At 41.9% G+C, this 26197-nt stretch overlaps 1 protein-coding gene across 1 annotated transcript; it reads right to left on the reverse strand.

Annotated features, from left to right (window-relative positions):
* Positions 1-1154: 1154 nt before the first annotated feature.
* MED15 (mediator complex subunit 15) lies at positions 1155-25964 on the reverse strand. The gene is made up of 18 exons (XM_027661722.1): positions 25813-25964; positions 21184-21271; positions 19938-19989; positions 19449-19478; positions 18459-18674; positions 17680-17942; positions 16485-16850; positions 15267-15362; positions 10265-10384; positions 5970-6112; positions 5525-5652; positions 4538-4672; positions 4063-4126; positions 3833-3899; positions 3225-3385; positions 2869-3035; positions 1889-1987; positions 1155-1738 (listed from the first exon to the last, which is right to left on the reverse strand). The coding sequence occupies exons 1-18, from the start codon at positions 25878-25880 to the stop codon at positions 1602-1604; spliced, it is 2400 nt and encodes a 799-aa protein (XP_027517523.1). The 5' UTR covers positions 25881-25964; the 3' UTR covers positions 1155-1601.
* Between the last annotated feature and the right edge of the window lie 233 nt (positions 25965-26197).

The following is a 26197-nucleotide window of genomic DNA, read 5'->3' on the forward strand; positions in this document are numbered from 1 at the left end:
TTGACCAGATCTTCCAGTTCACTCAGAGGACAGTGAAGGATAGTGTTGCATAGAACACAAAGCCATTTATGATTTTGTCCCCTAACCTGCAAAGCCTGTGAGTTTTCACTTACCACAGAACACAGTAACCATCATCCAGTGGCACAACAGAACTGGTATCTAACATGGGAAGAGCAGTATAATGTCTAACACAGGAATAATAATAAATTTATTACAATAGAAACAAACAGATAATGCATTAGTTCATGTACAAAATACTGATAGCACTCTGCTGCCTCAGTCAGTGCTTACTAAGTACCCACATTTAAAAACATCCTAAAACTGATGACACCACACAGATTTATGGAGGTCATAGCAATTTCTTGACACTACTGTAAGAGAGCCCAGCTACTCTTCAAGGTTTGCTGCACAATACAGAGAGATGGGGCAGGATATAATGGGAACATCTGATATTTGAAATTCTGCACCAGGAAATCAAGAGGGAGCAATTTATAAGCATGGTGGAAATACGAAAAATGCATGAAATTAAAGTTACTTGTGGCAAATGTTTTCATTAGAAGTGCCCAACAATAAGGCAGCTGATGACTGGCTTGAGTGCCCATCATTGCTCAAGACACAATGTGCTAATTGTCAGTTCTACTCCTGAGCTGTTGTTTTTTGCCTTTTCTGTTCAAACAAACTGATGTAGTGTAGAAGCATTTTCCCTGCACTGCATCAACTCCCAAAGGAAGCCAGATGCCTCAGAAAGACTCTTAATAAAAGAAATCTAGCTGTGAGCCTGCTGGATTGACTGGTGTCACTTGGCCTTTATACTGTTGGTTTTTCCCTCCACACCTTTACACACACATTTACTGAATTCATAGAGGAAGTCAGTGTGCACATTAGTATCTCTTTCCTTCTCATCAGCCTCACTCTTCTGGAGTGAGAAATGTGATCCATGCTAACCAAAAACCGTTTACACAAAGTTGCATTTAAAATAAGCTATAAAATACTTTTTTTGCTCTGTTTAGTTCCACACTCCCACCCCAGGTGTAATTATCCAGATTTATCTCAGATATTTGAGGGATGCCTTAAAAGGCTGTAATTTATCCCATCTCTGGGCAAAGCTAAAAGGCAAAATGATTCCTACAACCACTGAGAAGTTTGCAAGCACATTCTAGTTGGAGCTAATTTATTTCTGGGGCAGTATGAGGTCACAAAACATACAGTGTGAAAGGAATACTGGCACTGAGCAAACTTTGAAGCAAATTAGGACATTTCCTCCCTACTCCCTCTTATACCAGACTCCCTGATGGAAGTCCACAAATAATTTCTTCTCTAAGAAGACAATAAAAACTCATCTGAAATACAGTCTCAAGAACCATATATACACATTTTGTATATTTGAGAATGCTGGCAAAAGTCCACTGAGGCAGAAGATAAAAAGCATGAAGGCTAAGTCTAACATCAGGCTCTCTACTGAACCTGACACCTAGAAACAAAACAACATAAGGCTTCTTTCTTCTGAAGTAACCTCCCCGAACTGTGGAATTCCAGTGGCATGTGGAAGAGGCCAGCTGTTGAGACCTTTTTTCTTGCTTCATGATTTAGAAAGTGAGCTGTTACGCAGCAGAGAGGCAGGCCTGGCGAATGCTTTGTGCCCAGGTGTTCAAGAGTGCTGTGACTGAATGCTTGTCTGGAAGTTGTAATAGTTTTGAAGTCATGTATCGATACACTGACTGCAAAAAGGGGTTGGCTGCTGGAAAAAAAAAGATAACAGATAAAGGAAGTTATAATAAAAAAGTATATTTAAAAAAATTTAAAAGACAAGAGTAACATGAAGTGTTCACACTTCCCCCCTACTACCACATACACATGCCCAACAAATGTCATGCCAGCAGCCTCATACCATACTGTCTGGGGTTTTTTATCCACAGAGGGCTCTGATCTGGATAATCTGCTGGAACGCTGAGCTGGAGTGGTGGGACATTTGGAAGATTCTTGTCATCTAGGATGCAAACACACTTCCCATTAGAACAAAGCATGCCTTGCTGGATGGAAGGGTTTTGTGCATAATACAGCTTATTTTCTAGCCTCTGAACCCCAAGGACAAACCTGACCGTACATCTTTCTTACTGAAAGGAAATCTCATTGCTCACTTTACCAACACTCTTAAACTTTTGGCAGAAAAGCCTGGCAAACATAGCTCCATCTCTTACACACTTCTGCACCTTGCCATTCTCACCATTTCATCAGCTGAACTTCACCAAGTTAGACACCTCATTTTTGAAAATTAAGTGCCTCATGTATCAATGCTCAGGACAAAACCAATCCTGACACTTCAAAGGAAGCAAGGGAGGAAAGAATCTATTTTCCCTACTGGAATTCAAGAACAAAACAAGTAAACAGACTATACCACTTCATGATTATTCAGCTAGGATTAAAAAAAAAAAATAAATCTGAATTAATTTCTCAAACACACACCATTTCAAGTGATCATTAGTACAAACTGAAATAGACCATCCCAAAAATTAACTCACCATTTCTCTAGCTCTGTCCTACTTGATGAAGGCTCAACAACTCACATATCAGATAAGGTCAAATCAAGAATCAAGATTTTGCTAGCAACAAGTGATTTTCTACACACTGAGGTTACCAATTGCAACTTCAGTGCAGAGAAAGGATCAATCAGTGTGAATGAAATCCCCAGGAGCACCCTGAAACAGCCTGTGCAGAATGTTGTGATGATGCAGTGCCATGATAAGTATAGATATAAGTACAGATATCATGCAGAAGTCACAGGTTAGCCAGATTCAAGACTGTTTCAAATTCCTACAGTCAAGCTCAGCGCTTCTTTCTGAATGCAGCCCTTAGCATCTCCTTGCTTACCTAGCTTGCATATGAGATGAACTGTGCCATTATTGCTGCAGTGGGAAGGGTCCAGGTTCACCAAGAATTTAGGATTTAATCTTGCAACTTCTCCTTGTAAGACATTTGGAATGGTCTGCCTTTCATCCTCTTCATATTTCCGTTTTCGAGGGGAAGCAACTGGGGCCCTGTGTAAAGCACAGGCCACAAAAGGACCAGGTGAAAATGGATTTGTCAAATACTTTACAGGTCACAAAAGGAAAGCTATAACTCACCCCCGTGCAAAAACCCCTCTGTTCTTTTAACAGCTTCTACAAATAACCATTCTTCCCCAAATAATGAATGCTCAGGACAGACAGCAGGTGGGTGATACGTACGTGATGGGCGGTCCATGGATTGCGGTCATGGCCGGCATAAACGTTCGGTACAGGGAATGGTTGAACACTGGGGAACGGATGTTGGCCAAAACAGCATCCAGCAGTGGCTGACACAAGTACTGCTGTTTGGTTGGGGGCACTGGGGGAGGTGGTGGAGTAGGCTGAAACACAACAGAAACCCTTTGTCTTTTAATCATCACCAAAAAAGAAATGTCTTCCGTTAATTCTGCAAAATTTTGCAGCGGTAAACTTCCAATGCGTGAAATGCAAATGATTCTCCAAACTGCATACATTAACAGTAAGGGAGGAGAAAACAAACAAGCAAAAAGACATCTGCTGCTTTGGTTTAGGAAGGCAGTCCTGAAATCAGCCACAAAAGTTCACTGAAAAAAGTATTTGAGTCTTGGCACAAAGCACAAGAACTTGAAAGTTCAGTTAAAAGGTACATACAGGTGACTTGTGTGAAGTAAATGCCCATTTTTTCCTGTTTTCCTATTTTGTCCAACCTTACTCGAAGCCTTAACAGCATGAGTCACAAGAAATGCAAAAAGTTACCTTGCCTTTCACAAATTAATTGCTTATCTTTACTAGCACAAAGCCTTACATACCACAGCCATATCATTTTTCAGCTTCTCCAGAGCAATTTCGCATTTCTGCAGCGTCTTCAGGGGGCACCTGTGGAACAGGAGAAACTTCATCACCACAAAATGGTCCCCTTAGCTGAAGTGTTCCTGCTATATGAGCCCCACAGAGCCTCCATGTAAACGTGGCTGGATGCTAAACAACAAATTTCTGAATAGCTGGGAAAATTAATGCCCAGCCAAAAGGAAAGAATTACCGTTTTGAAGGGTCAGTCAGAATATCCAAGAGACTCTTCATTTTACTCAGGTCCTTCTTCCTGTCTGAAATAGTACCAGAGACATAAACACTCACTACAAGGATAGCTTCAATTCTTGCAGACAGAAATACAATATACTGTTAAAAGTACATAATTTCATGTATACATCAGTCAACACTGAAGACAGTAGCATGGACCACAGATCTTTCACCTACTCATAAATATATCCACTGCATACGCTCTATGTGTCTGAAAACCATCAGAAGTAAAGGAAAACTCATGAAAATTTAAGAACAAGGATTTTGCCCACTCTTCACAGTAAAATCTTTAGCTATAGGTAAGAAAGAGCAACAAACTTTCTGTGACATTTTTAATCCCTGGAATAGAAACCATGACATAAGGCAAAGTACTGCTTCTTTCAGCAGAAGAGAGAGCTGACAGAGAGAAATGCATGGCTAAATATAGGGAACCTCACCTTCATTTTTATCTATTTTATTGATCATCCTCCGGAGTGGCTCAATGTACTTTGACAGCTGTTTGAGTTTTTCCAGATACTGTTGCTCCTCTGACTGACCAGAACTGGCTGGACTCATAACAGAATTTGGATTTCCTGGCAAGAAGGAAGACTGCAGGTCACAGGGTGATAAAAGATACTGCAGAACATTATTCTCACATTTCAGAATCTAGATCTGAAACATGACACTCTCAAAGTGTAGCTCATGTCAAACATCCAAATCCACAACTGGATGCCCTCCATAGTTCAAGTGCTTGCCCAATCCTCTCCTCTTTGTATAGAAATATCATGTTCTATGGACTGAACAGCAATTCCCAGGTAATACCATTTTTTTCTGAAAAGTTCCAAAGTTCCATATACCCATTTTCTAGGGCCTCATTTTGGCTTCACTCTGATGCATTAAACATTAAATCAACACAATGAATTTGCTGCAGTTTTCCTGAAGTGGGTGCTTTCCAACCTGCAAAGCACACAACTCTGGTGTGAGAAGGAGCCAGTATGTTACCTCCACTCTCAGTATCAGAAACTGCTTATTGTAGCTGGGAGGGAGAAGAGCAAAATGTCACAGTACACCTGGGGAAGTGTTTTGGAGCAAAGCAGCTGCCTGTGATTAAGTGGTTACATCCTTTACAACTCTATGCTGTTGCTAAGGGTTCCTTCCTGCATGGAATTAATGAACTTGCTCCATTAAATTGAGTATCTATTTTCAAAAGACTAGGGAGAAAAACCCCATTACATATTTCAGTGATGAGAAAAGAGGTTTCAGTTGATTTTGACTTGAGGTACCCAAGCTGTTGCGTTATGTGGTGCATGTGACATGTTCACTACTTGCAATGCCAGCTGCTTTGTGGAGCTCTTTAAAGTGCCAAAAATAGCAGGTTTCCTAGTAACTACTACAGTTACCAAACCACAGCCCAACTCATGCAGTACAGCTCTCAGATCATTTACCTGGAGTGTTTAGAGGACCTGGGGATGGGACACTGAAGTTCTGAGGTGTTCGTGCAGCTGCTGGGCTCTGGGATGGTTGTGGAGATGGACTGGGGAGAAAGCTGCTGGGTGAGGGAGCAGGGCCAGAACTGAAAAACAAGCACATAATCAAACCTACCAGAATCTGACAAGGAAGGATCACCAGCCTGTGAGCAGATATGATTTTAGTAAGCATTGTTGTGGCATTCTGTAGTTCTGTCTTGGTGAGGATTTCATACACAGCTTCTTTATTTAAAGAGGGGGTTTTCAGAGTGTATCCAGCACAATCCCACCTGTGCTCTCAGTGCAGTTGGAATTGAAATTCATTCACTTCAGTGGAAACAGAGTAAGATATATACTGAATGCTTCTGAAAACCTCACCCTTATGGCATTAACAGAAGTCCTCAGAAGCTGCAATGTGGCTCACCTGACATTTGAATTTGGCTGAGAAGTGGGCTGGCCTGGCTGAGGTGAGGGCTGTGGCTGTGGTGGTGGAGGCATTGACTGGGGTGTTTGAGCTTGTTGGACAGGAGATGGGGATGACATCATGGTAATATTGTTCTGGCTGACCTGAAAGGTGGGAAAAGATAAGATCAATAACAACAAAAGGGAGTAGAGGATGGGAACCTAACTAAAAGCTTTACCTGTGGAGAGAAGCGGATCCTCAGGCCTACAAGAAATGAAAGCATTAGTTTCCTTTTTCCCCCATAAGGACAGTCCCACCTGTATCACTCTTGAGGCTCTCAGGGCAGTACTTCATATCAACTTTACTAGAAATAACCACTGAAATTGCACATAATTTGAACAACTAATTGTTTTTCACTTCCCAAACCATCATATTGCAATTAAAATGTCAGAAGTACCATGTAAAAACCCTGTACTTTATTAGAACTAAAGAAGAGCAGGAAGAAAAGACAGTTCTCACTTGAGAATTAAGAGTCATAAAACCCCCTCCTTATTTTGACCTTTTCATTACAGTCTTCAAAGGTCTGTCAGACTTGACTGTAGCATCCCAATTGGTTTTCTTTAGGAAGAAGGAAGAAAAACAATTAAGTAAGCCATATCAGCAACATCTTGTTTAAATATTCAGCTTTGAAAAACTGTGTGAGATAGAAACACTCCAAACTGAACACCTGTGTGGAAAAAAAAATGAAGTAGTTTTCTGACCTTTGGAGAGTGCTGAGGTGTGCCTGAAGGACAAAGAGATGAATAAGAGCATTTCCAGAACAGCACCAAACTCTGGGTAACAACTAAGTTTATTCTGTACACTCTACAGTGCCAGAGCTAGATGATGCTCAAATTTGAGCAACTTCTCACATTTGTTCTAATACACATTTTTTCCCTTGATCACTTAAAACCAAACAAGAAAACCTGTACAGTGGCCTGGAGCATGATACAGTGATGAAGATGTTAAGTGATCATGTTTGTGTAAGGCACATGCAGAGTTCTCGTGACCTGAGGCTATAAATAAGCACATACAAAGATACATCATGGCTCAGCAACCTCTGTGTCCATTCTGTAAGTCACTGATTAGCATCTTTATGAATTAACAATTCTCTTTCCCTCAGTCTAAATCAATTTTAAGCAAAGGTCACAGTAAATCCACAAGTCCCAGACATGTCATTGGTGCTGCAAATCGGCCTTGTCCTTCACCCTCTTGTTAAATACCCATTAAATCATCCATGGATGTGATGTTTAGCATGTTTTAAAGGTATCATATGGTCTACTTTTGTATGTACACACTGAATACAACAGGAAATGCTTCGATTGGAATTTCACACTGCAGTTCTGCAAGAGGCCTCATTCCACAAAAGACCAAAATAAAATAGGGCATGAACAATCCCCAGCTCTGTGCAAAACTAGGCTTGAAGATGCTAGTTTATCAGCCATTAAAGAATAGTTTAAAATCAAATGCAGCCTGACATACTACAATGGGGTTTTTTCAACCTTCAATAACCCCAGTACCTTTACAACCCCTGCCACGAAGATAAGAGTTAGAACAAGTGAGGCTGAAAAGATGTTTAAACCAGCTACTATATCTTCCTTTTCTCCATAATCAACAAGCACTGAGGCTGTGCTTACTGTTACACATAAGAAGTAGATTCTTTAACAGTATTTGTCTCCTCAACAGCTGGAAAAGCATTTTTGGGATTGAAAAGCATAGCCTGCCTCCCATAGAAAGCAAGCAGCTCACCACTGTTTGGAAGGAAGCTGGGATGGACACTGCAAAAAGCATTCCCTGACTTCTTACAGGTCTATTTAACATGGTATTAAACAGCAAATAATTTAGAGCTTGGATGCTGCACCCATTTTTCCTCAGGTCAAACTAAGACCACTTTGAGTGGTTCATCACTTCCTGAAAATCAGGTCCCTTTTAAGTGTCTCAAGTTGGTTACAAAGGATTACTTCAATCCTTATGTCTTGGGAAGGAAGGAGAAAGGAGTTTCATTAGGTTTTTTGCCAGATTTAAGCTTCTGTATCTACTTGAACACCAAGGACCCTTCACATTAATTTACGAATGGTGCAGAAAAGCGAAGAAAAGGACATGCAGCATCTACTGTGCACATAAGCACTGAATGAATTGAATGTTTTTGCATTGTCCCTTCTCATTCAAGTACATGCACAGTCAAACAGCTTTCCTTCTTACAACAGGTTTGCTCTCTGCCAGCTTCATTTGAGCATACCAAAGGCCAACATCTAACAGTAAGCAAAACTGTGACATTTTCAGAAATCTGCATTCAGAACTGGGCAATTCTGAACTTACTGCCTTGCTTTGCTTTGACAGCAGTTCATTTGCTACATAATAATTTCAGATGTCTTTTTGCAGAATAGATTTTCAGGTTTAGGTTTTTACACTGTTTCCAGGATATGGATTAAGATTACAACAATTTAATGAAATTTCAACTCCTAGGTAATGCTCTTTTCAGCTGACTCAGAGTAAAAAGAAGGCTTAGAAAAAAACCACCAACAAAAAAACCCCACCACAAAAATATCTATAAACCCAAAAGACAAATAAAACTTTCCCTCCAGAGCTTTAACTCCACTGAACTCATTTAACTCCAGAGTCAAGATGTGGTTACTTATCATTTGTACACCCTCCATCTTCAACAGATATAAAGAAATGCAACTACATATTTTTTCACTGAGGGATATGAATTTTTGCCCTACAAGCATGTTCATGGTCAGCCATGACAGCCCACTGAACATATCCATGTTCTGTGACTCTACAGTGTCCTGATCATGGCACCAAGCCCTAATCTTCTGAAGTCCTGGCCAGGAGATATTTAGGCTTGCCTGATAAAAGTTTGCATTTACATCCACTAAATCAAAGCTATTCTTAATGTTCAGAGCCCACTATGTTGGAAGATAAGCCAGCCATAAGGCCTATCTCCAGTTTGCTGAGTCTCAGGCAAGGACAGCACTCAGGAGATAAGGCTGGTGAGAGCTTTCAGAAGCTCCCAGTAGCAAGAGTGTGCAAATATGCAGAAGCCAAAGGCAGGGAAAGGAGACTGCAACAAGGAGCTGATGGGTAGTAATGAGGAAATTTTTAGCCTGAAGGAAAATTCCAGAAAGCATTTACAGTACTGTAAATCATTGCTCATGAAAAATTTCTTTTCTTCTTCTGCCTTTTCTAGTTGTTCAGCCCTCTACATAATTTTCACAATCCTTGGCCTCCTACTGAGAGAGTTCCTTGATGACCAGTTCACTTGGTGTTGGAAATCAAAGCTCCTCAATAACAATGACAGTGCTAAAAGATCAGCCTATGGCACTGAATGCTTGAACCAGAGGTCTTTTTTTATGGGTCAAATATCAAATATAAATGAAACTAATACTTAAATACCCATGGGAAAGCCTCACGATCAAACCAAATATTGTATTTCACATGGGAGATGATTGTCTCTCTCTGTATAAACTGCTACACCAACCAAAGCTCAGAGTAGATTCTCCTCTGACTCCACAGCTATGCCCAGGTTTGTCAGTTAACATATAAACACTGTCCTGGATTGAAACGACCATCCAACTTAAACCAGAAACAACAACAGATGTGTTTGCCTAGGACTACAGAATCTTTCTGGTCACTTTAACTACTTCTGCAAATTCCTGAGAAGAAATGCAGTACTCTGGCCTCATGCACTTTCCAGCAACAGCTGGACAGGTGCTACCAGCCTGTCTCCACAGGTACAAGTGGAATTCTTCTGGCAGTTGCTCCTACACAACCATGAAAGAAAAGAACAGCTTGGATTTTTCTGGGTCCCTGATATTATGCCAAGGAGCTACTCCAACTGAAATGAGCCCCAGTTTACTAGTAATGAAGAAAGCACCTGTACAGAGCCTGAACATATGACAAGCAAGGTCCTGGTCACAACTCAGCCAGTAAACTGCAGTGCAGACTTGCAACACTCTCATAAATCCACACTCATAGAGCGAGGACCTTTAATTTGAGACCCGAATCAATTCTGAACACGGAAAAGTTTGAAATGTTAAAATAAAGACCTACGCCACTTTAATAATGCTTTATTTGATATCCCAAGCTCTCAGTAAACCTATTATTTAAAATGAAAAGGGATCCATAAAAAAACCCAACCTAAACAGCCCAACACCCTGAGAAACACCAGCAAGTTCGTTGTTTGGTGCAAAAGTGAAGGTCCCCTTGCTTGAAAGCCAGTGCTACACAACCAGGCAGTGAATCCCTGACACAATGTGCTTTGACTCAGTAAATACCTGTGGCATTTGCTGTCCGCCCAAGGGAATGGAGCTTGGTGCTGTAGCAGACACAGCGGTGGTAGGCGGGAACCGTGGTCTGATTTGCATCCCACCTCGGGCCATAGGTGCGGTGATCATCTTTGAGGACAGAGGGACAACAGACAAAAGTAATCGCAAAACAAGAAATGCAGTGCACTGGCAGGATGAGAAGCACATGCAACCTCCAGGAATTAGGGGGAGGGGGAGCATGAAGGGAAGGTTAGTGAGCTTTTCTCTAAAGGTTAACCTGACATGCTGGCTTAGAAACCAAACTCCTTTTTATAACCCTTCTATCTGTTTTCAGCAGGCACCTAATGAATTTTAGTCATCTTCAGAGACCAATGTGTAGACTCAGATTCGTGGGTTGAGGGTTGACTGTGCTGTCATTTCCATCAATGGCTTTTCCTAAATTTTGCCTGACATCTTGAATTTCTAGAATTCTTGGAAATAAGTGCTCTAAGATTGCTGTCTGTGCTCCATTTAAGAAGCTCTATAATGCCATAGGTTTCTGATGTGCTTTCCCCCACTGTGGACTCAAAAGCTTTAGCAGTATTCGCATGTGCCCCCTTTGCTGTAAAACACTTTGTCACACAGTTCAACAGCAACTGTCAGCACAAATGCTCCACAGTGGGCAAAACTCCAGACCAGCCTAACCTATGACAGCATAACAATGCCAGACAACAAAAAGGACTTCTCGGTTTGATGAGGCTATTTCCTTTCTTTTGTAACTCACAGAATAAGTCAAATATATCCTTTTGATTTCCATATCTTTGACAAATACCCATTCCTCTATTACTAAGCTGGGCTAAATTATTCTGAGTCCATAATCTTCCTCAAGCACAGTTAGATTCTCCAGCTGTAAAGACTGAGCACACCCTAAAGAACAATCATTTAGGATAAATGATGGAGGTTAGCATTAGAATGAATTTCTTTAAAATAGTATTAGGACTATGCTACTCTGAGGTGTCTAGAAGTCCCTTTCAGAACCATCAGCCTGCAGGGGTCGTACAGATTTAATTTTATATACATATGTATAGCCCTCCGTTACTTAAGATTTGATATTCCACTGAGAATTTGATATATACTGAGAATTTACAACAAATACACCATATTTTTGAGATTGTATTCAGGTAACTTTGGCAGATTCACTTATCAGTAAAAGAGTGTTTGGTACTCTAGAGATCTACAATAAAGTTCTCTGGGCTACCTTTTTTTCTAGCTTACATGTTACCAAGGAACCCATGCAGTTCTAACTAACCTACAAGTTCATGTAATCTCCTTCCTCTAAATGGTTTGGGGGACTCCTGCTTAGTGTTCTATGTAAATGGACTGAAGCAGCCAGCAACATGTTTCTAAAGAGTCAGAGAATGCATGTGCTTACAATTGTTAAAAATAAATAAAATTAAATACAACATAGCAAGACTGAAAAAGGAAAGCAATAACTGATAAAGAAAATAGTGTCAAATTCAGCACAGCTGTTAGTTCACAACATCAGAGCAATGCAGTCCCTTTCCATCCAGGAAAAGAGGGATGGTCAGAGACAGGATTTCAAAAGAGAAACGAATGGGAGCGCTTCAGACATCACACACACATGCACACGTGCACACACAGCATGCAACAGCCACCACGAGCAAACACAACAACCCAGCACTGCCACAAAGCACAGGTGGATGCTATGAAGTGCAGTGAAGAGCTACAGTATCAACATGAGAGCTGGTGAAGCAACACAACCCTAACAAAACCAAAAAAAAAAAGGGGGAAATTGCTAGGGGGGAAAAACCCCCCCAACGTATCCTTCCAGGCACAATCACCCCATCTTGGACCCTCGTGAACACACACGGACCTCTGGAGCGTGTGGAATCCCAGGGATGTTATGGTGACCCACATGTCCCATCTTGCTCCTGTTTCTCATGCCACACCACCAAAGTGTGAAGATTTAATTGCTTCCACTGAGGCCAAGGAAATTAGAAGCACATTCACAGTTTAAGTGTCTGGCAAACCACCCAACACCAACAGGACAAACCCCAATTCAAAGGCTTTCAGCTGCTTGTAGTATTGCAGTTGGTCAAACGTGCACATGCACACATTTTTGGGTTTGATATTTTTGTATTTTTTGAAATGTGTGCTTTCAAAAGGAAGTGTATATATAAAATGGCACTAATTCCACTCTCTTAACAAAAGTAATCTATTTTTCCCCATTACATCTACAGAACCTGTGATGCTTTGACAAAGGAGTCAGGAAAGGGGGTTTGTTTTATGCAAAGCAATATATCCATAAAGGAGATGTTCTTGTCCGTCTAAAACAAGAACACAGTCAGAAATGTTCAAGTACTTTTGAAAAAGACTTTAACTGAACACAAATCCTCCTCCACAAGTGAAACTGATTTTTATGGCATAAAATTTCTAGATTCTGTAAACTGAGATAAAGTAGAGAGCAAGAAGAGGAAGAGAGTCTCCCTCCAAAGTAAGATACAAACCCTACTATTTGATGTAAATGAAGTGGAATATAACAATTAGAATCCTGAACTTGTAACTTTCTTTCATCTAAAATCCAAACATTCAGAATTCTGTAAATATACACAGCTTTTAGTGAGCATATGTACGTTCAGTACCACTGTCACTCCACTAAAGGCAGCCTGGATTTTCAAAAAGCAACAGCCACTCTGCATCCTGAGCACCTGAAGGAATTGCACCAGAACAGTGACTTAAACTTTATTAATACTTAATTCCACTTGATTATATGGGTTCTTTTCTTGGTGTTGCAAGCTCTTGTGTAGCTCTCTGGTCACTAGGACACTCCTACTATCAGCTTCCTCATGAGTTACACGCTCACAAGGACCAGACACCTGAGCAGGGTAACGTTGACCTGCATGGTGTCATTATAACTTCAGAGAAGAACTTCAAAGCGAACCCATGTTTAAACCTGGGATTCCTTTGACTTTTATGCACAGAGGATGTACAGAAATTTTATGGAAAAGGAAAAATACAGACATATCAAGCAAAATCCCCAGTTGGAAAGTCCCTAGAAACTATGATTAAATCTAACAAGCAAAGATTAGGATAGGGGTTGTTTATAACAAAAGCTTCCCTGGACCAAATGAAGAAATCAAGGCAGATTTATTAAAAATGCTGGTGCATGTACTAAAAATGTACTAACTGCAAAGCAAAAATCTACTTTAAAAGAAACTTCTTATAAATTAAAGAGAATTCTTATACACTCTCAACACTGAAGCTGCATTGTAACATTATAGACAGCCACAATCTTAAAAGTAAGTATTAGATACAGAAAATATTTCCACAAGTACAAGAAACCCATTTAATTATTAGACTTCACAGTGTTACATGAATTTTAGTAGACTCATATTGCAATGGCATGAACATAAATGGAGTAAAGCCTCTGTATGTGGAATATTCTAAATTCCACATGTGACAGATAAAGAGCAATCCCCGAGTTTACTACACATGACTGAATAAAGCTGCAATACAAAACTCACTGTCAACCGTCTTATCACCCAAAACTTTTCAAATGCACTGTGCTGTTAAGCCACTGGCATATGAAGTCACTAAATGGGGCAAGAATTAAGTTGACTCTGCATAAACACAGTCCATCTGCTTTGGAGTTGAAAAGAGCACCATTTAGTTAGTAAAAAGAAGAAAAGTCAGAGTCTCCTTCCAGTCAGCCTAAGTCCCTGTAGTGCCACCTGGAAATTATTTAAGAAACAAACATGAGTTTTAATTCACATTTCAGCTGTAGAAAGAGAATTCTCCATTGCTGCCAGTACTGTACTTACCACTGCATCAGCTTTTACATGTTATGTTGACTCAAGCCAAAGGACCAATGGAGAAACAGAACTTAGCCACCAGCAAGGGTGTGGGCCACATGAGAGTTATGATGGCACAAGACACTATCCCTGATAAAAGTCTGGGAGATTTATGTTAAAGAACCAATTGCTATCACAGTCCACATAAAAACCTTCCAATGGTCTTACTGAACTTATAATATTACTTGTGCACTGAAGGGAAAATGGTGCATGAAGACATGGAATGTCTGGGTATACAAAATGAACTCTGCCATTAATCCTAGTCAGCCTCATTTCATCTGTCTGCCTGTCTCTTCATCTACAAAGTGGTGATAATTGTACTTACCCATGTCTGTAAAATACCTCAATATGAAACACTACAGAGGTAAGCCACGAAAGACTTTCACACTCTTGGGGAAAATGGGATGAAAGGTTCAGCTTAAGCCATTCCCCATTTTTTTCCCCCCATGTCTCCTTCATCCCAGACACACATCAAGGAACAACCACTGGGGCTACAAGTGTATTACAGGATAAGAAAACTGTGTTAGACAAGAAGCTTTCACCCAGCACTTGTTTTGGTTGTTTTTTTTAACGTAACTCTGCACTTGTGACACACGCCATTTTTTCTGCACAATTCACATCCAGAACAAGAGCAATCTAGATCTACTGCCCACTTCACTCAGAAAAAGAATGAAAGACGAAAGGAATGAGAGATTTCATTGTCTATACAATTTTTTATAGTCAATACATGAAGATGGAAGGTAAATCACATGGGATTAAAGATAGCAGGCAAAGAGTCACAGTACAGAGATCAGTTTACACAACAAAGCAGTCACCTAAGAAAGTTTAAGGAAAGAAGAGGTGATACACTCCAGGTACCAACAGTCAGACTCGTAGTGTGCCCACAGGAAGCCTTCTTACTCATGTGCATTCCTGTGTCAGTACAGGCAACAACTGTACCTACTTGGGACAGAGAGCATGCACAGAGAGGTTGTCAATGAAATCCTGCCTCTGACTCCAGGCAAAGGAGAAACAGCAGAGAAGACCATATACCATTTATAGAGGGAACGACCAACGTCAGACCCCTCATCAGAAACCACCAGAAACCCATCTCCATGCTCATCTCTAGCATGCACTTGCTACAGGCCTGTGACCAGGGGTAGTGGCTCCTGAGCCCTTACCTGCCCTGAAGCTCCCATCTGAGCAGCCTGGGCCTGAGCTGCCTGCACTGCTGCCGCTGCCTGCTGCTGCTGCTGCTGCACCAGCTGAGCTCTTACCTTGAGTTTGAAAAGAAAAAGCAAAGTAAACATACATACATACATGATTAGGGTATGACACTTCTGTTTCGATTAGATTCACCATGATTCCCATAAAAAAAGGTGTAGAGACATGATCAGCCTCACAGACTAGAGGTTTTGAGGTTTCTCAGTGAAAACAAGTTCCCATGTTTATAACATTTAGAACAGTTTTTCCATAGGCTGCACACCCAATTCAGTTTCTTCTTGCAACTTCTTCCCTGTATTATCAGGTCTTCTATGACAGTACTAGATACTTAACTTTCTGGCAAACACTTAACCACACATGTGGGTTTTTTCCCCTCAAGCCAATGACCAGCATTTCAAATATTTATACATTCATTACAACTTTCAGTGTGGCAAACATGGTGTTTAACTATTCCTAGCTTAACTGGTAGGAGTACAAAGTGGACACATCAACTCATCCATTTCCCAAGTGTGGCTGACACTCCACTCCTCCCCAGCAAGGCCCAAAGAAAAACAGGTCTGAGCTTTGGCTCAACAGCACATATGGAGCCCCAACAGAAATGACTGTAGCAGTTCAAACAGCTGCACCGTTAAGAGGATGACCCAGCAAGGGGTTCAACAGACTAAAACTATTGTCTTGTCCACATTCTCTTCAAGGCAGGAACAGACAGTATCTTAAACTGTGACCAAAACCTCTAAAGAAGGCAGCAGAAGCCAAGCCAGCATGCTGGAGAGCCAGCACTGGCTCCAGTCAAATGCACTGGGCACTCCAAAGCACTTGCTCATGTTCTGGAACCACAAACATCATGGAGGTAATTTTTCTTCAACCAGAGTTTGTTTCCTTTTCTTTTTTTCACTTGTCCATTCAAGAGTAAGACAAGAAATTATTTTTTAAATATTAGCTGGATAAATGGTTTTCACAGATTTCCAGAACTCCGACTCTTAGGCACAAAACTGTTCTCTACTGGCAGGCCCAGACACAAACCTTTAAACACCCTGTACACATAACAGGCTAGCTACAGAGGTCTTAACAAGTTATGGTTTTCCTACTTCATTATTAGCAAAAATCAAATATATTTTTTATTTCTCTGGAGGATCATGACAAACCCACAATATCAGTTGGTCACCAGCCCTTACCTGCATGGCTTTTAACTGCTGTGGTGTAAGAGTAACAGGCATAACCTGACTGGGAATTTGTCCTGAGATTGCCTGTGGCTGAGATACCATGGGCTGGGGCTGAGGCTGGGATTGTGGTGGAAGTTGAGACTGTTGTGCCTGAGCAACCTGTTGTTGTTGTTGCTGCTGCTGCTGTTGCTGCTGTTGTTGCTGCTGCTGCATCTGTTGTATCTGCTGTTGCATGACTTGTTGAGGTGGCTGCTGCTGTATCTGTTGTGGTGGTATTTGTTGCTGCTGCTGCTGCTGCTGTTGCTGCTGCTGTTGTGCCTGTATAGCCTGTGCCTGCAGCTGCTGCATTTGGGCAATCCGCTGCAGTTGTTGCTGCTGCTGTTGCTGCTGCATCTGAAAAGCAGGAGAAGCCAGGATGCTCAAGCTTCCAGCAATGCAACAGCAGGCTTGTTTTTATAGTATAAACCAAGAGCAAACAGAATCCTAATACATCAGGCTGACGTTTTAAGCCCAAAGAGAAAGCCCAACCTTTTTATCCACTCACTTTTCATATACCTCAACCCTACACAGTGCTACATCTCATAGTTTTGACATTACAAGCTTTCCTCACTACTAAAACAATTTTCAAAAGCAAAGGTGAAGTGCATCAGCTTCTCCTGTACAAATGGGCTTAGACACACTTCTTCAAATGTAACCACCCTTTACCAAAAACTGCACAAGAATATGACAGCTGAAGTCTCCTCGGCTGCTTTTGTGCCTAATATATATATATATATATATATATATACATATATATACAGTGTCTATATATATATATATCTTGTGCATGGCACACATTTTTTAAAGTGGCAACATGTTATTCACACAATGACAAAACAGCCACTATTGCTACAGTAATTCAAATGCTGTTCTTTCCCACATACCTATTCTTGTCAGAATGAAAGACAATCCTGACATTTATAGAAAGAAAGAGACAAAGATTTCAATTTTCTATTGTTATGACAGAAGAAAGCAATGAAACATCTGTTAAGGCTTTCCTCCAGGATGTAATATATTGCTGTCAATTAACTTGCCAACCTGAAGCCCTACTCTGAAGTGGAAAAGTGCTGGTAACAGCTGATACTCTACTTCCACATAGGCCAAGCTTCACTTGACAAGTAACCCATCACAGATCACCTCATTTGCCATTGTAGCTGTTTCTCATCACCTGCTGTTGGTTTTGCTGCTGCTGCATCTGCAGTTTCAGCATGTGCTGCTGCTGCTGCTGGACAGCTTGCAACTGCTGCTGTTGCTGCTGCTGCTGCTGTGCCACCGCAGCGGCCGCTGCCTGCTGCTGTTGGACCTGGAACTGCTGCTGCATGGCTGACTGCTGGGCCTGGAACTGCTGCTGCTGCAAAGCCACCTGCTGCTGCTGGAATTGCTGCTGCTGCTGCTGTTGCTGCTGGGCAATCTGCTGGAGCTGAAGTTGGTCTGAAAAGAAAGCAGACTGTACTGAAAACATGAGACTGAAACAGCGCGAGTTAACATCCTTCATTAGCAGCATGTGTTTTTGCCTCCTAAAATGGATGAGGCACATTAACAGCAGAATGAATGACACTTTCTACTACCAACTTCTAATTCACACATTGAGTCAGCAACCGAGGCAAAGACAGTAAAAATGTGCAGGAGGAAATGTGCACCAAGGTCACCAGGAGAAGTACTGTACTATAGAAAACATAGGTGAGCTCTACAAAAACAATGTTCTGAAGCTGACAACAGTAGGATGAAAGAATTTGCTCATACAACAGCTAGACTGTTCCTCACTATACTAAGGAAGGCATTTATCCCATTAGGTAGCAGTACTTAAAATCAACTCTTCCCAGCAGTTCCCTTGGCTGATTTAGCCAGAGGTATGACATCTCTTCAGCACCTTTTCCTTGGGGAAAGGAGTTTTTACTGAAAAGCTGACATAACAATTTCAGTGGTTGAAGCAAACCGAGCACTTACTCTGCTGAGTAGCTGTAGAGACACCAGGCATACCATGAGGGGCCATTCCCGAGGTTCCAGGAGGCTGCTGCTGCCCTGGGAGACTCATCTGTTGTCCCATTGGACCAAGGCCACTCATCCCACTCATGGGTGCTCCTTGAGCCCGGGAAGCCATGCCCATCCCAGGCGCCCCTGCTGCGGGACCCCCAGTTAGATTCTGCAGGGCATTCATCGGATCTACAAAGAAAACAGTTACCAATATGCAGCTAGCCATGCAATTGTCTGCCCAAAATCCTCTGTTCTCCATCCTCCACTCTCTGATCTGTTGGCTTCAGACCATGACTAGATCCAACACCCCAGGAAACTAAGATTCACTGCTCTGCCTGTGAGAGCATATCTTCTGGCATATCTTTGACTCTCTGTACATAGAGTGGAGATGATTCAAAGTGCTTCAGAGTTCCAAAGTCCCACATAGATTCTAAATACATTAGAGAAAAGGAACTTATTTGCCACCTCCACATTTACACACAAGTCAAAACAAGCTGCCAACAAAAGTCCATGAGGATATACAGCTTATAACCTCAAACACCAAGAGGGTCCCACCGTGGATCCTCTTCAAATGGAGAAGCAATGCTCAGACCAGAGGAAGTACTTTGCTATACAGTTCCACCTCTAACATCACTTTCATTATGCAGTGGATAAATTCAGTGCCTTTCAAGACAGTTTTCATAATCTGAATCCGGGGCACACAGAAAAGTGAAGTCAAAGAGGGAATGGCAATTCAAGAGGGCAAAACAGAACACAGAGTGCAGAAGCAGCATTAATCAGGTAAAGAACACAGCACCCCCTCTTTCTCCAGCAGCATGTAATATTCCAGCTAGGGAATATACAGATGCTTTCTTAGTACTCCACAGCCCTGATTCCTAAGCTGTTCTGTTTAGAAGTGGGGAGCACAGGGGGAAGGAAGGACACAACAACAACAACAGCAAAAAAAAAAAAAGGAACTCTTACCACTGACTGAGGCTTGAGATTTCTTATTGTCTGAAAAGAAAAAACAATTCATCATCTTTGCCAGTCTTGTCACACACAAATTTGGCTCTTTAGATATGCTCTCTACAAGAAATACATTCACATAATTTAAAAAATAAAAAAATCACTATCTACTGTAGTTCTAATAAAACGCATTAAGTCAATTTGGTAACCAAAATGCTACATAAATAATGGAAAGAAGGCAAAAATACAGGAAAAATTAGGAAGGAAGAAAAGTAGTATAAACAGTAGTTTAAATAATTTTTCAAATATTTTTCAATTATAGATGATGTGTAAAAGAAACAGTATTTAGAAATTAGGCATGCATATTACAGAAAGATTTTTAAAGCAACTTGTGAAGAGTCACACGAAGAAACCCTAAAATTTACTTTTTTTTTTTTTTTTGGAGGATGTGATGAGCAACCCCATGACTGAGGAAAAAAACAAGCCAAAACTAAAAAAATCACTTACGGATATCTCGAAAATGGATAATGAGTCTGGCCACAAGAGAAAGATATTCCTCCTAAAGGTGAAAAATGAGTATTTCAGCATAAGAAATAAAAACAGAGCAGCCATTACTTTCTGGTTCTTCCTCAACATAGTGGATTTTACTTTGCAGTGTCTGTGGGCTTTTCAGAGCAGTTCACTTCCAAGAAACAGTCTGTTTATTAAGTCAGAATATTTTTACTAATAGGTCATTGCAGTTGAAGGTACAAGAAGGCCAAGAAGCCACAAAATTCACAGGAAAGAACCTCTCTGACAGTTACACTAATAGGATCACAGTATGTGAACATTATAAACCAATACATCCATTTTCCAGTTCTTATCCACTATAAGTCATTTTCATAAGGATTAAACCTTGCTTTTACTTCATGTACTGGCTTATTTTAGTCCTTGAATTATGTCACACTCACACTACCTTTTCTTAAGCTAAGTTCATATTACAAATACAAGTAAAATAATAACTCTGAAGACTAACATGATAGAAATGTCAGAAGTGAAAAGACAAATATTCTTTGTAGTATTTTATTACTTACATGTTCCTCATAACATGTAAGAAACTGCAGAGGGCTGAGAGAGCCTTCCTGCCCATGAAACCACCAACTCACCAGTGAGGATGCCAGCCACAGGCACAGATCTGTGACATCAGCATTATAAAAATTTTCACCAAGACAAGTTCTATCCCAAACGTGGCTTGTTTGGAGACAGCAACAGTATCCAGTTTCTCCTAACACAGCTCCAGGGAAGAAGTTTATGTTTTGGCAAAGTGTAGAGTTGTACACTATTGCCAGAGTTTCACAGAGACCACGGTGCTTGCCTTGGTGTTACTCTTGGCAGAGCCTTTTCATTGATATCCCAGGTTTTTCTGACCATCTACTGGTCACATGGAATGGTGCTACACTGTAAATAAATGAAATTCTACACAATTCACTACACACAAACATTCAGGTAAGAAAAGTGCAGTTCCATATGTGCATTAAATGCTGCAGCATCAGCAAAGCTGTCTTGCACTAAGTCCAGTTTGATGCATATATTGGATGCAGAACACCTCACTTTCCCTCAGGGTAAAAGAAGCACATATAAATCAAAATTTCAAGTAACTCTGTACTACAAGCAGAGACAGTTAACTAAGTGCACTGGCTTTGCTGTTTTTGCAATTTGTTCCAAACTTCTTTGGACATGCAATAACTTCTGGAAACAAATAGAGATGCTTTACCCTTGTTTTGGCCTTCATAAACACATGACTCTCCATATCTTTGCTGGATTTATTATGGGCAACACCAGCTTTCCTCATAGCTTCATCACTGAAAAAAAAAAAGGAAAAAACAAGGCATTAATTGAGGACATCAGTAAACACTTTCTCATTTATAGATATAAAACAAACAAACAAACAGAACCCCAAACCAACACTACATATGATACTTAAAATCACCACCCTTTAAAGTTTCTTCAAATGATGGAGAACAAAGCCAACATCAATATTCTTTGCAGAAATTCAAGAACAACAGCAAGGCAACTCATTATTTTACCACCTTGACAAAATACCAGGAGTTGTTCATTTGAGGAAAACTGATTGACAAGATTAATGTTTTCCATTTTGGGGGAACAATTTCCCCTGAATTTCTACCAGGTCCCATGCAGCAGGAATGGTGCTTGCACAAGCAGTAAGCTGGTTCAGCTTCCTGAATTAACTCAGTAACAGCCACAGAAGCGAAGAGCAGATGGTACAGCCTTAAAATGCAGGAGTTTAGGCTGCCACAACTCATTCCCTTTCCTCACAAACCAGCAGCAGGCAGCTGACCTGCTGCAGCCTGCAAGGTAGAACACAGTGAACATCCTACCTGCTGCAGGGCTCTCATGGTAACCTGTTGGTGTGGTCTGGCAGACACTAAAAAAATGCTGCTTATTTATGAAGTTACTTAAACTGAAGCTGAATCTGAACATAATGCAGGACAACTATTCCTCCATGGGCAAACAAGCCTTAAAGTGAACTGTTCCTGAAGGAGCTCTGCTGCAGAGGAAGAGGCTGCATCCAATTCTATATTGACAGTCCCTTTTTTAATGCTTTCCCTTTTGGGAAGGCTGCCTCTAAATCCACATTACCCTCTGAATCCTCCTTAACTTCCCAGTTCCAGTACAATGGCAATGCCTTTCATGTTGAGAGCACCAAAAACTGAGCTGGCAAAAAGAGAAGACAAAGATTATGCAGAGGCAAGTAAAGAAAGTAATGCAGGTAGTACTCAGTGGCTGTGATACAGACAGTGATCAGTGTGGAACTTGGTACCAGGAACTTGGGAGACAAAAAGAAATTATCTACTTTTACATGTATCTTCCTTTTCCTTTTGAAGTTATAGAATATGAAAGACATGTTATTATGACTACATTCTCATTACCAAAAATGCTACTCCAAGCTGTCCATGTCCTGTCTGTTAGCATTCCAATAAAGGTTTAGACTAGGAGGAAGAAAAAACACACAACTCTTTCCTTGTTTACACATTTAACTGCAATCAACATAAAAATATTTACATTAAAAGACTAGGAAAGTCACTTAAAAAAAAGTCATAGCTTTAGCCCAGAGTTAAGGATACCAAATAATGTATGGTATCTTTATGGAACACTGAACTTGACAAAATTCTGAAAACCAGATGGTACCAGACAATCCAACCTTCATCTGCCTCATAAGCACTTAGTAAATGCATCACAAGATGTGCATGAACACTCTGCACTTTGGATTTCATGCACAACACTCAAAAGTTGTGGTTTCAAAAGACGAAGCATTCCACACCAACACCAGCTTCAGGAATTCCCCTCCATTCCCAAGAAGCTTGTTTCCAGCCCAAATATGTGCAACCACTCACTAAGGCCAACTGGTCTAGCTGAAACATCTTGCAAAACACGTTCTCCTTCAAAACTACACCAGTTCCCTCCCCAGCTCACACCATGACTGCATGAATCAGTTGTTCCAACGAAACACGAGGGCAATGAGTTCCAGGGCCAACACCACACTAAGACATGTAAAATCACCACATGCTGCTTTGTGAAATAGAATATTTGATCACTATGACACTCAGTTAACGAAACCTTTCTTGCTTGAAACAGCAATGGGTGGGCGGGGGGGAGTGTGCTGGTGTGCTGTTAGCCACATGCATCCACATTACAAGGTTTAAAAACCTCAAAGTAAAACTTTATTCCCTTGATCTTGTGTGGTTAACTGTCTCACACAACATTTCTGCTTGCTACAGATTGGGCATAACAAATGTTATCAATAGCAGCCCTCACTGCAGGAATACCCCTGTAACACACCCCAGCAGAAGGCCCAAAGCAGGAATCACTCACTACTTTATTCACACAGTTGCTTGACAGAGTACAAGGCCTGAAGGTCCCAGGTCTCCAGCACAACTCCTTCAGCTACACGAGGAATGCAAAGGACCATCCAGCCTCCCTAATGCCTTGTTCTAGCATTACCTTTCCTTCCAGTTCTGCAGAGATGAAAAAACCCTTCTCACTACACACAGAATCATCCCTTCACAGCTTCACAAACATATCCTCCAGGAGAAGGGATTCCCTCTGGCAGAGGTGACGAGGTAAGAAGCCACCCCTGCCAAGTCATGCTGGTACAACTGTCTGTGTGGCTTTGCCATCAGCAGTACTGAAGAACAAGTAAGGTTAAAAATAACCACTTTTCCTGAGTTATTTTTAACTTTGAGAAATTTCCCTATCAGGTTCACTGCATGGCAACCCAAACACTTGAAATGAAGACATATTGCAGTAGCTTCTTCAGTTCACAGTTGTGTCAAAATAAGAATTTATAAATAACTAATCCCTCACTTCCTCTACACTCCCAGGAAGGGAGAAACATCTGCCCTCTTGGACTTTTCTGCCTGAATTCTCATCAGACAACCTAGGCTGGAATATAAAATTGAGGCTGCTTTATGAACCGGTTTTGTGATGTGTTTCATGGAGAGCAACAAATGCAGACAACCTCCCTTTTCTTATTTTTCCCTTCATCACTCAAAAAACTTCAGCTGTTCCACTCTTTTTCTGCCTGCTCGTTCCTCAGTCTCCTCCTTTCATGTACTCTCCACATTCTCATCTCTATTTCTGCTCAGACATTCTTTCTTCTCACTCAGCTGAGCCACTAACTAAAGTGAGAAGATACAGATGAAAACTTCAAGCAAAAAAACAAACACAAAATTAATGGAACACCCCACAACCTGAGTTACATCCCTTTTCTACACTCAACACAATCCCCTTCTAACACAGCCTGGAAGCAGCTTGGGGCAGGAACTGTACACAACCACAAACTGGGTTTACCACCACACAACCCAGATCAGATTTGTCCTTCAGGCATCACCAACATTTAAAAACACATTAAGCAAAGGCCTTTAGGAAGGAGACTCCCATGGCACCAGTAAGTACCAGCTCTATGTAAGAGCCAGGATAAAGGGGTACCCTGCAAGCACAAGTGTATATCCACACTCCTACATCCCTGCTGTCTCCTGGAACATCCTGGGAGAAGCCAAAGCTGCTCCTCAGCCCCAGTCACCTGGGCTCAGGCTTTTCCTTGATCTTGGAAGTCCTGCTTGGGTCTGCAGTCACACAGAGCCCAGTACTGAAGAGGTTCTTGGGTCATCAAAGGCACAATTCTCTCAAATAACCCAATCATACACACTGACCATTTACACAGGACACTTATTCCCCACAGTATCACTGAAATGTTCACTCACATGTCACTCTTAAAAAGAATAACAAACCAAAACCCCAAAATCTTAAATTCAGTGTTGCAAAGGAAACTCAGGCGTGAAACTGCAACAAATTAAGACTTCTGTACCCAGCAGCATAACAAGGCACTCAAAAGGAGTTATGTGAATGGTTCCACATTTAATTTATCATGTTTATTTCCTCAAAGTTACACAGCATTCAAGGGTAGTTTTGTCTGCTTGTTTTGATGAAGCAGCAGAAGAGGAGGAGAAGCAATGAGGGATTCACCTGAGAACACTAATGATTTTACAGAAAGTTTAGAAAGTGAAACATCAGTTCTGAGCACCTAGAAAGTTTGAGTGGCTTTGACAGATACACATCATCATTACTTCTTTAAAGAATACTGTAACAGTTTAATTCGGGAACAGCACCTTAACTGAAGTAAAACTACAGGCAGTCAAACAGGAAATTGCTTACATATCTTAAAAAAAAGACTGTCAATTTTTAGATATTGATCCTTATAATCAACAAATTAAGGTCAAGCTTTCCAAACGTACATAAATTAGGACTTCAACATTACTTTAGAAGCAACGTAACAACCACCTTGCACAGGACAGAAGAGCCTTCCATAAAGTAAGAAAAGACTGCAGAGCAGCAAAGTAATTCAAGTAAAGCACTTGTTTCACAACTGAAAGGGCAACGAGTTGAACTTTACATTAAACCACCAGCATTTTTATCTCACATTTGCTCTAAAAAATCAGAAACAAGCCCATAACAGGCGTTTTCATAAAACTGATTATGTCAAATTTCCCACCACCAAGGACACCGCCAAAATCGAAGCCCTAAAGCAGATGCTGTCAAGCAGCACTGGGAGCCGGTGCTTCTGGGGAAGAGCAAAGCGCAACGGGAGGAGGATAGGAGAAATTAAGTAAAAAAACAGTCTGAGCAAATCCTGGTACCGGCCCGGGGGAGAGGAAACAGCGGGGTCCGGGCACGAAGCCAGGCAGCCCGGGGAAGGCCGGAAAGGCCTCGCAGAACAGCGCAGAGAGGCGGGACACGGCCCCAGGGGCGGCGGGAGCCCCTCCGGCGGGGGCCGAGGCCCGCGCGCAGCCCGCCCGGCACCGGGCCCGCGGAGCGCACTCACATCTGGCTGACGAGCTTCTGCCGGAAGTTGGTGCTGCGCCAGTCGGTCTCGGGCCCGGTCACGTCCATGGCTGCCGCGGGCACGGAGGGCCGGGCACCGACCGCGTTCCCCCCGTCCCGCTCCGCTCCCTCCGCCGCCGCCGCGGAAGCGCCGCGCGGCCACTTCCGGAGCGCCGGCGGCCCCAGGGAAAGGAAGTCCCGGCGCGAGCCCGGCCACCTCTCGCGAGGGCCGGCGCGGGGCTCGCTGGGAGATGTAGTCCGGCCCGAGGGCACAACAGAGCCCGGCCCCGAGGGTCGCGGCCGCCGCAGCCTCCGGTCCCGCCGCAGCCCCCGGGGCACCGGCCCGGCGCTCCTCGGGCACGGCCGCGGCACCGCCGCACACCGCG

The sequence above is a fragment of the Corapipo altera genome, unplaced genomic scaffold (genome assembly GCF_003945725.1).
Source record: "Corapipo altera isolate COAL_440 unplaced genomic scaffold, ASM394572v1 150, whole genome shotgun sequence".
Taxonomy (NCBI): Eukaryota; Metazoa; Chordata; class Aves; order Passeriformes; family Pipridae; genus Corapipo; species Corapipo altera.

Bases quoted from the DNA above. Each gene is read 5' to 3' on its own strand.
- MED15 (XM_027661722.1), bottom strand. From the start codon at position 25,880: ATGGACGTGACCGGGCCCGAGACCGACTGGCGCAGCACCAACTTCCGG. The intron at 19,990-21,183 runs GTAAAGCATCTC...TTTCACCTTTAG, and splicing joins TTATGAAGGCCAAAACAAGG to GAGGAATATCTTTCTCTTGT. The intron at 4,673-5,524 runs GTAAATGATCTG...CCTTCTTGCCAG, and splicing joins AGGTCCTCTAAACACTCCAG to GAAATCCAAATTCTGTTATG.